Below are 13,573 nucleotides of genomic sequence, written 5' to 3'. Positions count from 1 at the left end.
TTTAAATATAAAATTAAAATTTAAGATACAAAATTAAATTTAAATATTAAAAAAAAATCTAAAATTTATAAATAAACGCCAACGACCCACCAGCATCTCTCACGCTGGACTTCCCACCTTGTTATTTTTATTATTATCAATTAATTCTCATTTAATCATTATTTATTTGCACTCTGCTCGGGGGGGGCCCTGCCCGCGCTCAGCGCTCGCCCCCCCCGGGGCTGCCAGGGGGTCCCGAGGGGATTTCGGGGGGTCCCGGGGGGATTTGGGGGGGTCCCGAGGGGATTTGGGGGGGTCCCGGGGGAATCTGGGGGCTCTCGATGGGTCCCGGTGGGATCTGGGGGGGTCCCGGCGGGATCTGGGGGGGTCCCGGCGGGATTTGGGGAGATCCCGGCGGGATCTGGGGGGGTCCCGGCGGGATTTGGGGGGGTCCCGGTGGGATTTGGGGGGGTCCCGGTGGGATTTGGGGGGGTCCCGGCAGGATTTGGGGGGGTCCCGGTGGGATCTGGGGGGGTCCCGGTGGGATCTGGGGGGGTCCCGGTGGGATTTGGGGGGGTCCCGGCGGGATTTGGGGCAGTCCCGGTGGGATCTGGGGGGGTCCCGGCGGGATTTGGGGGGGTCCCGGTGGGATTTGGGGGGGTCCCGGCGGGATTTGGGGGGGTCCCGGTGGGATTTGGGGAGATCCCGGCGGGATCTGGGGGGGTCCCGGCGGGATCTGGGGGGGTCCCGGCGGGATCTGGGGGGGTCCCGGTGGGATTTGAGGGGGTCCCGGGAGGGCGTGGGCGAAGTGGGGTTTGGGGGGCACCACGGGCACGGCCCGGGCCAGCAGCACCCGCGCCCCCAAATTGGGGAGGGGGCAGCGGGAGCTGCGCGGGGGGGCCGGGAGAGGCCCCAGGGATTTGGGGCGCCCGTCCCGGATGGGATTTGGGGGTCCCGGGGGGTCCCGGGATTTGGGGGGCTCAGCCAGGATCGGCTGCAGGGATTTGGGGCGCCCATCCCAGATGGGATTTGGGGGTCCCGGGGGGTCCCGGGATTTGGGGGATTCGTCCCAGATCAGCTCCAGGGGTCTGGGGGTGTCCCAGGATTTGGGGGGCTCAGCCAGGATCAGCCCGGGGGGGGTTTTGGGGGTCTCCGGGGATTTGGGGGGCTCTGAGACTTTGGGGGGCTCGTCCTGGATCAGCTTCAGGGGTCTTGGGGGCTCATCCCAGATCAGCTCCGGGATTTTGGGGGTCTCATCCCGGATCAGCTCCGGGATTTTGGGGGGCTCATCCCGGATCAGCTCCGGGATTTTGGGGGGGATTTGGGGGGGCTCATCCCAGATCAGCTCCAGGATTTTGGGGGGCTCATCCCGGATCAGCTCCGGGATTTTGGGGGGGATTTTGGGGGGCTCATCCCGGATCAGCTCCGGGATTTTGGGGGGCTCATCCCGGATCAACTTTGGGGGTCTCGGGGACTCATCTTGGATCAGCTCCGAGGGCCTGGGGGTCTCCAGGTTTTTGGGGGGAGCTCCAGGGGCCAGGGTGGTCCCGGGGGTGCCACAACCGGGGGCTGGGGGCTCGGGGGGCTCCCGGGGGGGCTCCCCCAGGGGCGGGGCTGGAGGACACCCCCCAAAATCCCGGGGATCCCCCGGGGTGGGGGGCCGGGATCCGGCTCCGTCCGCGCCCCCATTCCCACCCCATCCCCCAGTCCTGGGGCTGGGGTCTCCCTCGGCAGCCCCCTCCCCTCCGCCCCCTTCCCCGCGGGGGTCCCGGGGGGGGTCCCCCACTCCTGGACCGTCCTTTTCTGGGGGTGTTTGGGTCAGAATCTCTGGGGTCTCCAGGAACTTTGGGATCTCTGGGGTCTCCAGGACTTTGGGGATCTCTGGGGTCTCTGGGATCTCTGGGATTTTTGGGATCTTGGGGATTTCTGAGGTCTCTGGGATCTCTGGGATCTCTGGGATCTCCAGAACTTTGGGGATCTCTGGGATCCTCAGGACTTTGGGGATCTCTGGGGTCTCTGGGATCTCTGGGATCTCCAGAACTTTTGGGATCTCTGGGATCCTCAGGACTTTGGGGATCTCTGGGGTCTCTGGGATCTCTGGGATCTCCAGAACTTTTGGGATCTCTGGGATCCTCAGGACTTTTGGGATTTCTGGGGTCTCTGGGATCTCCAGGACTTTTGGGATCTCTGGGGTCTCCAGGACTTTGGGGATCTCTGGGATCTCCAGGACTCTCGGGATCTCGGGGATCTCTGAGGCCTCTGGGATCTCCAGGATCTCCGGGATCTCTCGGTTCTCCAGGTTCTCCAGGCTCTCCAGGTTCTCCAGGCTCTCCAGGCTCTCCAGGGCTGTCCCCTCGCCCGGGGGTCCCTCGGGGGTCCCCAGCGGGCTGAGCTCGTCGTGGGCGCTCAGGAAGATCTCGTCGGAGTCGGAGTCGGGCTCGGAGGCGCCGCGGGCCAGGAAGAACATGTCCTGCTCCGTGCACTCCTCGATGGACAGGTAACTGTCCGGCTGCTCCGCCCAGCGCTCACCTGGCTGCGGGGGGGACACGGGTGGGACCCCCAGCGTGGCCGGGACCCCACGGGTGGGTGTCAGGGTGTCCCCCCGTCCATCCCATCCCATGGATCCCGTCCCATCAGATCCCATTGATCCCAGTGATCCCATCCCATTGATCCCTGTGATCCCATCCCATCAATCCCATTGATCCCAGTGATCCCATCCCATCAATCCCATTGATCCCACCCCATCCCATTGATCCCATCCCATCAATCCCATTGATCCCTGTGATCCCATCCCATCAATCCCATTGATCCCAGTGATCCCATCCCATCAATCCCATTGATCCCACCCCATCCCATTGATCCCATCCCATCAGATCCCATTGATCCCAGTGATCCCATCCTATTGATCCCATTGATCCCATCCCATCAATCCCATTGATCCCATCCCATCAGTCCCATTGATCCCATTGATACCTTCCCATCAATCCCATTGATCCCATTGATCCCACCCCATCCTATTGATCCCATCCCATCAATCCCACTGATCCCATTGATCCCATCCCATCAATCCCATTGATCCCAGTGATCCCACCCCATCCCATTGATCCCACCCCATCGATCCCACTGATCCCATCCCATCCCATCCCATTTATCCCATTGATCCCACCCCATCCCATCGATCCTATCCCATCAATCCCATTGATCCCACCCATTTCTATTGATCCCATCCCATCCCATCCCATTGATCCCACCCATTTCTATTGATCCCATCCCATCCCATCCCATTGATCCCATCCCATCCCAAACCCTCCTCCCCCCACCCAAATCCCGGGAATGCCGCCGGGTGCTCACGTTCATGAAGCCGCTCTCCATCCCCTCCTCCATGGCCAGGAACCCTTCCCCGATCCCGAGGGTCCCATCCTCCATCCCGAGGGTCCCATCCTCCATCCCAGGGGTCCCATCTTCGATCCTGGTGGTCCCATCCTCCATCCCGGTGGTCAATTCCTCGGTCCTGGGGGTCCCATCCTCCATGCCGGGGGTCCCATCCTCGGTCCCGAGGGTCTCATCCCCGGTCCCGGGGGTCCCATCCCCGGTCCCGGGGCTCCGCGCCGCCGCCTCCGCGTCGCCGCCGCCCTCCAGCCACGTCTCGGGGCCGTCCAGGAAGGCGAAGGAGTCGCGGAGCTCCAGGGAGAGGCGGGTGTGCTCCGCATCCTCTGCGGGGAGAGCCGGGAGCGCTCGGGACCGGCACCCCATCGATCCCGGGCTCCCCCCGATCCCGGTGTTCCTCCGATCCCGGTGTTTCCCTGATCCCGACGTTCCCCCAATCCCGCTGTCCCCCCGATCCCGGCGTCCCCGTGATCCCGCTGTCCCCCGATCCCGCTGTCCCCCCTAATCCCGCTGTCCCCCCGATCCCGCTGTCCCCTAATCCCGCTGTCCCCCCTAATCCCGCTGTCCCCCGATCCCGGTGTCCCCCCTAATCCCGGTGTCCCCCGATCCCGCTGTCCCCTAATCCCGGTGTCCCCCGATTCCGGTGTCCCCCGATCCCGCTGTCCCCTAATCCCGCTGTCCCCCGATCCCGGTGTCCCCCCTAATCCCGGTGTCCCCCGATCCCGCTGTCCCCTAATCCCGGTGTCCCCCGATTCCGCTGTCCCCCGATCCCGCTGTCCCCCAATCCCGCTGTCACCCCTAATTCCGGTGTCCCCCGATCCCGCTGTCCCCTAATCCCGCTGTCCCCTAATCCCGCTGTCCCCCGATCCTGCTGTCCCCTAATCCCGCTGTCCCCCGATCCTGCTGTCCCCTAATCCCGCTGTCCCCCGATCCCGCTGTCCCCTAATCCCGCTGTCCCCCGATCCCGCTGTCCCCCCGATCCCGGTGTCCCCCCTAATCCCGCTGTCCCCCCGATCCTGATCCCGGTGTCCCCCCGATCCCGCTGTCCCCTAATCCCGCTGTCCCCCGATCCCGCTGTCCCCCGATCCCGGTGTCCCCTAATCCCGCTGTCCCCTAATCCCGCTGTCCCCCCTAATCCCGGTGTCCCCCGATTCCGGTGTCCCCCCTAATCCCGCTGCCCCCCTAATCCCGCTGCCCCCCTAATCCCGCTGTCCCCCCTAATCCCGCTGTCCCCCGATCCCGGTGTCCCCCCGGGGGTCCCACCGGCGGCTCTCACCGGAGCGGGGCCGGGGGTCCGGGGCGGGCTCGGGGGGGCTGCCGGGGCCGCGTTCCCGTTGCAGCGCGGGGCACGGGAGCCCGCGGGTGAGGCGGGACAGGTTGGAGGTGATGTGGAACGGGACGGTGACCGAGAAGGGGCCCGAGATGTGGAGCCCCGCGCACTTCTCGGCGCGGGAGCGGCCGCAGACCCCCGGCCCCGCCCGGGGGGCTTTGGGGGTGGTGGGCTCCGACTTGGTGCTGCTCTCGGCCGCCGCTTCCAGGGACTCCTCCGGGCTCTCGTCCAGCTCCCGGGGCGCTGCCGGGGCCGCGGGGGCCGCGTCCGAGCTGTGCTGCCGCTGCGGCCGCAGCTTCACCGACAGCTTCGGCAGCAGCCGGGCGGCGTCCGCGCCTGCGGAGCGGCGAGTCCGGAGCGGGCCCGGGGCCAGCCCGGCCCGCGGGGGGAAACCGGGTACCGGGGGAAACCGGGGGATACAGGGGGAAACCGGGGTACGGGGGAAACCGGGGTACCGGGGGAAACCGGGGGATACGGGGGGATACGGGGGAAACCGGGGGAAACCGGGGTACCGGGGGAAACCAGGGTACGGGGGAAACCAGGGTACGGGGGAAACCGGGGGATACGGGGGGATACGGGGGGATCCCGGGCCGCGGGGGGAAACCGGGAAACCGGGGGAAACAGGGGGAAACCGGGGGATACGGGGGGATCCCAGGATCCGGGGGAAACCGGGGTACCAAGTGAAACCGGGGGATATGGGGGGATCCCGGGGTGTGGGGGGATCCCGAGGGGTTGGAGGGACAATCCCAAAGGACAGAGGAACAATCCCGAGGGACAGAGGGACAATCCCGGGGGACAGAGGGACAATCCCGGGGGACAGAAGGACAATCCCAAAGGACAGAGGAACAATCCCGAGGGACAATCCCGAGGGACAATCCCGAGGGACAGAGGGACACTCCCGAGGGACAGAGGGACAATCCCGAGGGACAATCCCAAAGGACAGAGGGACAATCCCGAGGGACAGAGGGACAATCCCAAAGGACAGAGGGACAATCCCGAGGGACAGAGGGACAATCCCGAGGGACAGAGGGACAATCCTGGGGGGACAGAGGGACAATCCCGAGGGACAGAGGGACAATCCCGAGGGACAGAGGGACAATCCCAAAGGACAGAGGGACAATCCCAAAGGACAGAGGGACAATCCTGGGGGGACAGAGGGACAATCCCGAGGGACAGAGGGACAATCCCAAAGGACAGAGGGACAATCCCGAGCGCTCGTACCGGACGCTCCGGAGGGGCCGGAGCTGAGCGAGTCCATGCTCTTGGCCGGCCGCAGAGTGACCTTCCCACACTTCTCTGGGAATGGGGCAGGAGAAGGGGATTTGGGGGGATTTTGGGGAATTTTGGGGAATTTTGGGGGGATTTGGGGGGAATTTGGGGACACAACCCCCCCCAGTCCATGGGATCCCCCCAATTCTCACCTTTCTCCTCCGCCTTCCCCGGCTTCCGCTTGGCCTCGTGCCCGGAGCGGCCCAGGTTGAAGATGGATCTCCACTTCTTGGCCTTGAGGGAGCCCTTGCTCCTGTGGGGACACCTGGGCTACACCTGGGCACACCTGGGGCACCTGGGCACACCTGGCATACAGCTGGGGGCACCTGGGATACAGCTGGGCACACCTGGGCTACACCTGGGCACACCTGGGGGCACCTGGGCACACCTGGGATACAGCTGGGGGCACCTGGGATACAGCTGGGCACACCTGGGCACACCTGGGATACAGCTGGGGCCACCTGGACACCCCTAGGATATACCTGGGCACACCTGGTATACACCTGGGGGCACCTGGGATACACCTGGGGGCACCTGGGCACACCTGGGATAAACCTGGGGGCACCTGGGATACACCTGGGCACACCTGGGGGCACCTGGGCACACCTGGGATAAACCTGGGGGCATCTGGATACACCTGAGATATACCTGGGGTACACCTGGGATACACCTGGGGGCACCTGGAATGCAGCTGGGCACACCTGGGCACACCTGGGGGCACATCTGAGCACACCTGAACCCACCTCGAGGGACACCTGCGGGGGGGGGGGGCACCTGAGCACACCCTGGCACACACCTGGCACACCTGAGAACACCCTGGCACACAGTGGGCTGGGAGCAGCTGAGTCAGGCCCAGGATTCGGGGGGTCCCTGGGGTGGGGCGGGGGGTGCCACCTGTGCCAGGTGGGCCGGGCGTACCCAGGCTCACCCAGCTCGGGGTGCCACCTGTGCCCAGGTGGGCTGGGCATACCCAGGCTCACCCAGCTCGGGGTGCCACCTGTGCCAGGTGGGCCGGGTGTACCTGGGCTCACCCAGCTCGGGGTGCCACCTGTGCCAGGTGGGCCGGGCGTACCTGGGCTCGCCCAGCTCGGGGTGCCACCTGTGCCAGGTGGGCCGGGCGTACCCGGGCTCACCCAGCTCGGGGTGCCAGCTGTGCCAGGTGGGCCGGGCGTACCTGGGCTCGCCCAGCTCGATGATGGTGTGGTAGGGCCGCATCTGGGGGGGGCCGTCGCCCTGGCTCAGCGCGGCCGGGACGTGCAGGGGGGGCGGCGGCGCCGGCAGGAGCAGCGAGCGACGGGGGCTGTCCCCACCTGGCACCCCAAAAACGGACAGGGTCACCTGAGGGTCCTCAGGGTCCCCCAGAGTCCCCAAAATGGGACAGGGTCACCTGAGGGTCCTCAGGGTCCCCAACTGGGACCCCAAAATGAGACAGGGTCACCTGAGGGTCCTCAGGGTCCTGGCACCCCAAAATGTGTGACAGGGTCACCTGAGGGTCCTCAGGCTCCCCACCTGGCACCCCAAAAACGGACAGGGTCACCTGAGGGTCCTCAGGGTCCCCAACTGGGACCCCAAAAACAGACAGGGTCACCTGAGGGTCCTCAGGGTCCCCCAGAGTCCCCAAAATGTGACAGGGTCACCTGAGGGTCCTCAGTGTCCTGGCACCCCAAAATGTGACAGGGTCACCTGAGGGTCCTCAGGGTCCCCATCTGGCACCCCAAAAACGGGACAGGGTCACCTGAGGGTCCTCAGGGTCCTGGCACCCCAAAATGTGACAGGGTCACCTGAGGGACCCTCAGGGTCCTGGGACCCCAAAACAGGACAGGGTCACCTGAGGGTCCTCAGGGTCCCCCAGACTCCCTGACGTGTCCCCACGCCGTCCCCACACTGTCCCCGCGGTGTCCCCGCGCTGTCCCTGCAGTGTCCCTGCACTGTCCCCGCACTGTCCCCGCAGTGTCCCCACGCCGTCCCCGCGCCGTCCCCATGCTGTCCCCACGGTGTCCCTGCACTGTCCCCACAATGTCCCCACACTGTCCCCACACTGTCCCACACTGTCCCCACACTGTCCCCACGCTGTCCCCGCGCTGTCCCCACACTGTCCCACGCTGTCCCCGCAGTGTCCCCACACTGTCCCACGCTGTCCCCGCGCTGTCCCTGTGCTGTCCCCACACTGTCCCACGCTGTCCCCGCAGTGTCCCCACGCTGTCCCCACACTGTCCCCACACTGTCCCACACTGTCCCACGCTGTCCCCGCGCTGTCCCTGTGCTGTCCCCACGCTGTCCCCGCGCTGTCCCACGCTGTCCCACACTGTCCCGCGCTGTCCCACGCTGTCCCCACGCTGTCCCCACGCTGTCCCACGCTGTCCCCGTGGTGTCCCCACGGTGTCCCCGCGCTGTCCCCTACCCCGGAGCGGCGCGTCCCCGAAGAGCTGCTCGACGTGGGTGAGGATGAACTCCACCACGATGGACTGCACGCGCACCTCCATGAACGCCGCCGTGCCGTTGAACCCCGAGGCCTCGATGTCCCTCGAGCTGGGGACGGTGGGGACAGCGGGGTCACCTCGGGTCAGGGGACAGGGGGGACAGCGGGGACAGCGGGGTCACCTCGGGTCAGGGGACAGCAGGGTCACCTCGGGTCAGGGGACAGCGGGGTCACCTGGGGGTCAGGGGACAGCGGGGTCACCTCGGGTCAGGGGACAGCGGGGTCACCTCGGGGTCAGGGGACAGCGGGGTCACCTCGGGTCAGGGGACAGGGGGGACACCTCAGGGTGAGGGGACAGTGGGGACAGCAGGGTCACCTCAGGTCAGGGGACAGTGGGGACAGCGGGGTCACCTCGGGTCAGGGGACAGCGGGGTCACCTCGGGGTGAGGGGACAGTGGGGACAGCGGGGTCACCTTGGGATGGAGGGTGATGGGGCTGAGGGTGACAGGGCTGAGGGTGACAGGGCTGAGGGTGACAAGGGTGGCAATGATGGGACTGAAGGTGACAGCACCAGGTGACAGCACCAGGTGACAACACTGGGTGACAACACCAGGTGCCAGCGCCAGGTGACAGCACTGGGTGACAGTACACGGGTGACAACACCAGGTGCCAGGGCCGGGTGCCAGGGCCGGGTGCCAGTGCCGGGTGCCAGGGCCGGGTGCCCGCGCCGGGCGCTGCTCACCGCAGCAGGTTGGGGGCCCAGACGATGGCCAGGTTCCGCGCGTGCATGTTGGTGCGCCCGCTGTGCGCCGCCATGCGCAGCAGGTGCCGCATCAGGAACTCCAGCGTCCTGCGGCACCGGCGACACCTCAGCCGGTGCCACCCGGGGCAGGGGACACCGCCGGGGCCGCGGGGACGTCCCCAACCCCTTCACCTGTAGTGCGGCGCCGGCAGCTCCCTGAGCACCTCCTTGATCTTCACCAGCCGCGCCTCCTCCATCTGGATGGCCACGGCGTCCTGCGGGGACGGCGCGGTGACGGGGACACTGGGGACACTGGGGACACTCGGGGACACTCGGGGACACTCGGGGACACTCGGGGACAGGGACTCACGGCGAACTTGTCGTAGAGCTGGTAGGTGAGCAGGGGGTTGGGCAGCTCGCGGCAGTAGGCCTTACACAGGGAGCTGACGCAGTGAACGTCCTGCAGGTAAACGTCCCGCGACAGGTCCGGGCTGCGCTGCGCCTCGAACTCCTGCCTGGGGGTGGGTTTGGGATTGGGATTGGGGTTTGGGATTTGGGATTGGGGTTTGGGGTTTGGAATTGGGGTCTGGGGTTTGGGGTCTGGGGTTTGGGGTTTGGGATTGGGGTCTGGGGTTTGGGATTGGGATTGGGATTGGGATTGGGATTGGGGTTTGGGATTGGGGTCTGGGGTTTGGGGTTTGGGGTTTGGGGTTTGGGATCGGGGTCCGGGCTGCGCTGCGCCTCAAACTCCTGCCTGGGGATGGGATTTGGGGTTTGGGATTGGGGTTTGGGATTTGGGATTGGGGTCTGGGGTTTGGGGTCTGGGGTTTGGGGTATGGGATTGGGGTCTGGGGTTTGGGATGGGGATTGGGGTTTGGGGTTTGGGATTGGGGTTTGGGATTGGGATTGGGGTTTGGGGTCTGGGCTTTGGGATCGGGGTCCAGGCTGCGCTGCGCCTCAAACTCCTGCCTGGGGATGGGATTTGGGGTTTGGGATTGGGGTTTGGGATTTGGGATTGGGGTCTGGGGTTTGGGGTCTGGGGTTTGGGGTATGGGATTGGGGTCTGGGGTTTGGGGTTCAGGGTTTGGGGTTTGGGGTTTGGGGTTTGGGATTGGGGTTTGGGGTCTGGGGTTTGGGATCGGGGTCTGGGCTGTGCTGTGCCTTGAACTCCTGCCTGGGGGTGGGATTTGGGGTTTGGGATTGGGGTTTGGGATTTGGGATTGGGGTCTGGGGTTTGGGGTCTGGGGTTTGGGGTATGGGATTGGGGTCTGGGGTTTGGGGTTCAGGGTTTGGGGTTTGGGGTTTGGGGTTTGGGATTGGGGTTTGGGGTCTGGGGTTTGGGATCGGGGTCTGAGCTGTGCTGTGCCTCGAACTCCTGCCTGGGGATGGGATTGGGGTTTGGGGTTTGGAATTGGGGTTTAGGGTTTGGGGTTTGGGGTTTGGGGTTTGAAGTCTGGGGTTTGGCATTTGGGGTTTGGGATTTGGGATTGGGATTTGGCGTTTGGGGTTTTTGGGATTGGGGATACGGGAATACGGGATGGGGTCTGGGCGATGCCGGGTTCCCCCAGGAACAGGGGAGGAAAGCACTCAGGGAGAGAAGCAGAGGAGGGGAAAACTGCCCCGAACCCGGGAAAGGGAAAGAGGACGGGAGGGAGAACCCCAGAAGGAATGAAGAGGGAAAAGGGAAGGAAAGGAGCGGGAAATGAGGGGCCGGAGCGGGATGGGAGAAGGGGGAGGGGGACGGGCCCTTCCCCCCTTCCCTGTCAGCCCGAGCCCGGTCCCATCCCCGCTGCCGCCTTTCCTCATCCCATCCCATCCCATCCCTCCCTCCCGGTCCCGGCATCCTCCAGTCTCCACCCCCATCCCACTGATCCCATCGATCCCACCCTATGGATCCCATCCCATCCATCCCATCCCATCCCATCGATCCCACCCTATAGATCCCATCCCATCCCATCCATCCCATCCCATCCCATCCCATCCCATCCCATCCCATCCCATCCCATCCCATCCCATCCCATCCCATCTATCCCACTGATCCCATCCCATCCCATCCCACCCCATCGATCCCATCCCACTGATCCCATTGATCCCACCCCATCAATCCCATCCCACTGATCTCATCCCACCCCATCGATCCCATCCCACTGATCCCATTGATCCCATCCCATCCCGCTGATCCCATCCCATTGATCCCATCCCACTGATCCCATTGATCCCATCCCATTGATCCCATCCCGCTGATCCCATCGATCCCGTCCCGCCGCCACTCCCGCTGACCGCAGCCGCTGGGTGTTGGAGGACACCCCGGACAGGCGGTAGATGCCATCGACCACCCCGTGCTGCTCCACGAACTCCGTGCAGCTCCGGAGCACCTGCGGCACTGCGGGACACGCCGGGGATCCTGGTGAGCCCGGATCCCGGGGATCACAGTGATCCTGGATCCCAGGGGATTCCGGTGAGCCCGGATCCCGGGGATCACAGTGATCCCAGATCTCACCGGTCCCAGATCCACCAGGCTCTGACTGATCCTGGATCCACCAGAGCCCAGCTGATCCTGTGATCCTGGATCCATCAGAATCAAGCTGATCCTGGATCCACCAGGGTCTGACTGATCCTGGATCCACCAGAACCCAGTTGATCCTGGATCCACCAGAACCAAACTGATCCTGGATCCACCAGAACCCAGCTGATCCTGGATCTATCAGAACCCAGCTGATCCTGGATCCATCGGTGCCTGCTGGACCCAGCTCCAGACCTGGATCTGGCACCACCCACCTGAACCCAAACCCGAATTCCAGATCCAGCATTGCCCACCTGGGCCTGGACCCAAATCCCGGATCCGGCACTGCCCACCTGGGCCTGGCCCCACCGGCACTGGGGGATGGGGAGGACTTTGGCCAGCACCCCCTGGATGTCCCCACTGGGTCCCTGCGCTGGTCCTGGGCCACCAACTCCACACTGGGATCACTGGTTCCATGGGAATGAGGCCACCAAATCCCCAGAAATGAGGACACCAACTCTGCCAGAATGAGGCCACCAAATCCATGGGGATGAGGCCACCACGTTCCAGAGGATGGAGCCACCAACCCCAGAAGGACAAAGTCACCAGATCCCAGAGGATGGAGCCACCAAATCCACGGGGATGAGGCCACCAAATCCACGGGGATGAGGCCACCAAATCCCAGAGGATGGAGCCACCAAATCCATGAGGATGAGGCCACCAAATCCCAAGGAACAGGGCCAGCAAATCCCAAAGGATGGAGCCACCAAATCCACGGGGATGAGGCCACCAAATCCCAGTGGATGGAGCCACCAAATCCCCGGGAATGAGGCCACCAAATCCCAAAGGATGAAGGCACCAAATCCACGGGGATGAGGCCACCGAATCCCAAAGGATGGAGCCACCAAATCCGTGAAGATGAGGCCACCAGATCCCAAAGGCTGGAGCCAGCGCCCCCAAGGAACGGACCCCCCACCCCTCAGGGCCAACCCCCCTGAGATTGGAGCCCCACCGAGCTCCAACCCCCCCAAATCCCGGCCGAGCCTCGGTGGCCGCGACGCTTCCTGGAGCTCCGGTGACGCAACGCGTGGCGCAAGTCCCCTCCGAGTCCCCTCTGGGGCCCCTTCCCCACTTCCTCCGGTGGCCCCGGTGGCCCCGGTGGCCCTGGGGGGTGGGCTGGCTGGTGGCACTCACCGTCCTGCCCCGAGCGCTGGAGATGCTCGCGGAGGTCGCAGCCGAAGAGGCGCTCCCGGGAGCCGCCCTTGCGCCTCGCCCGCTGCCGGGCCTTGAGCGCCAGGGACATGGGGACGCGGGGACACGGGGACACGGCGCGGGGGACACGGCCGGGCACGCGGGGGACACGCCACGGGGGTCCCGGCGCTGTCCCCGTGGGGGTGGCAGGAAGGCGGAGGCCGCGCTCGAGGCGCTTCCTGCTCCCCGCGGCCGCGAAACCACAGCGAGGGCGGGGACGCCTGCGCACACGCGTGTGCAAGGGGCACGCCCTGGGGACGGGGGACACGCGGGTGTGACAGGGGACACGCTCTGAGGACACCTGAGTGTGCGAGGGACACGCCCTGGGGTCACCTGAGTGTGCGAGGGGCACGCCCTGGGGACGGGGGACACCTGGGTGTGACAGGGGACACGCCCTGGGGACACCTGAGAGTGCAAGGGACACGCCCTGGGGACAGGGGACACGCGGGTGTGACAGGGGACACACCCTGGGGACACCTGAGAGTGTGAGGGACACGCCCTGGGGACAGGGGACACCTGGGTGTGACAGGGGACATGCCCTGGGGACACCTGAGTGTGTGAGGGACACACCCTGGGGTCACCTGACTGTGCAAGGGACATGCCCTGGGGACACCTGAGTGTGCAAGGGTCACACCCTGGGGACAGGGGACACGCGGGTGTGACAGGGGACACGCCCTGGGGACACCTGAGAGT

The 13,573-nt window shown here is 65.5% G+C and overlaps 1 protein-coding gene across 1 annotated transcript; it reads right to left on the bottom strand.

Annotated features, from left to right (window-relative positions):
* Positions 1-199: 199 nt before the first annotated feature.
* On the bottom strand, positions 200-13,078 carry ARHGAP30 (Rho GTPase activating protein 30). The gene is made up of 13 exons (XM_085560434.1): positions 12,824-13,078; positions 11,407-11,509; positions 9,497-9,641; positions 9,319-9,401; positions 9,127-9,234; positions 8,367-8,494; positions 7,140-7,275; positions 6,118-6,218; positions 5,918-5,992; positions 4,643-5,032; positions 3,331-3,692; positions 576-2,512; positions 200-221 (listed from the first exon to the last, which is right to left on the bottom strand). The coding sequence occupies exons 1-13, from the start codon at positions 12,930-12,932 to the stop codon at positions 200-202; spliced, it is 3,699 nt and encodes a 1,232-aa protein (XP_085416560.1). The 5' UTR covers positions 12,933-13,078.
* Between the last annotated feature and the right edge of the window lie 495 nt (positions 13,079-13,573).

Source organism: Lonchura striata, chromosome 25, assembly GCF_050655825.1.
Source record: "Lonchura striata isolate lonStrDom1 chromosome 25, ASM5065582v1, whole genome shotgun sequence".
Lineage (NCBI taxonomy): Eukaryota > Metazoa > Chordata > Aves > Passeriformes > Estrildidae > Lonchura > Lonchura striata.
Note: the sequence above shows the minus strand (reverse complement) of the source record. Positions and strands in the feature narration are given on the sequence as shown.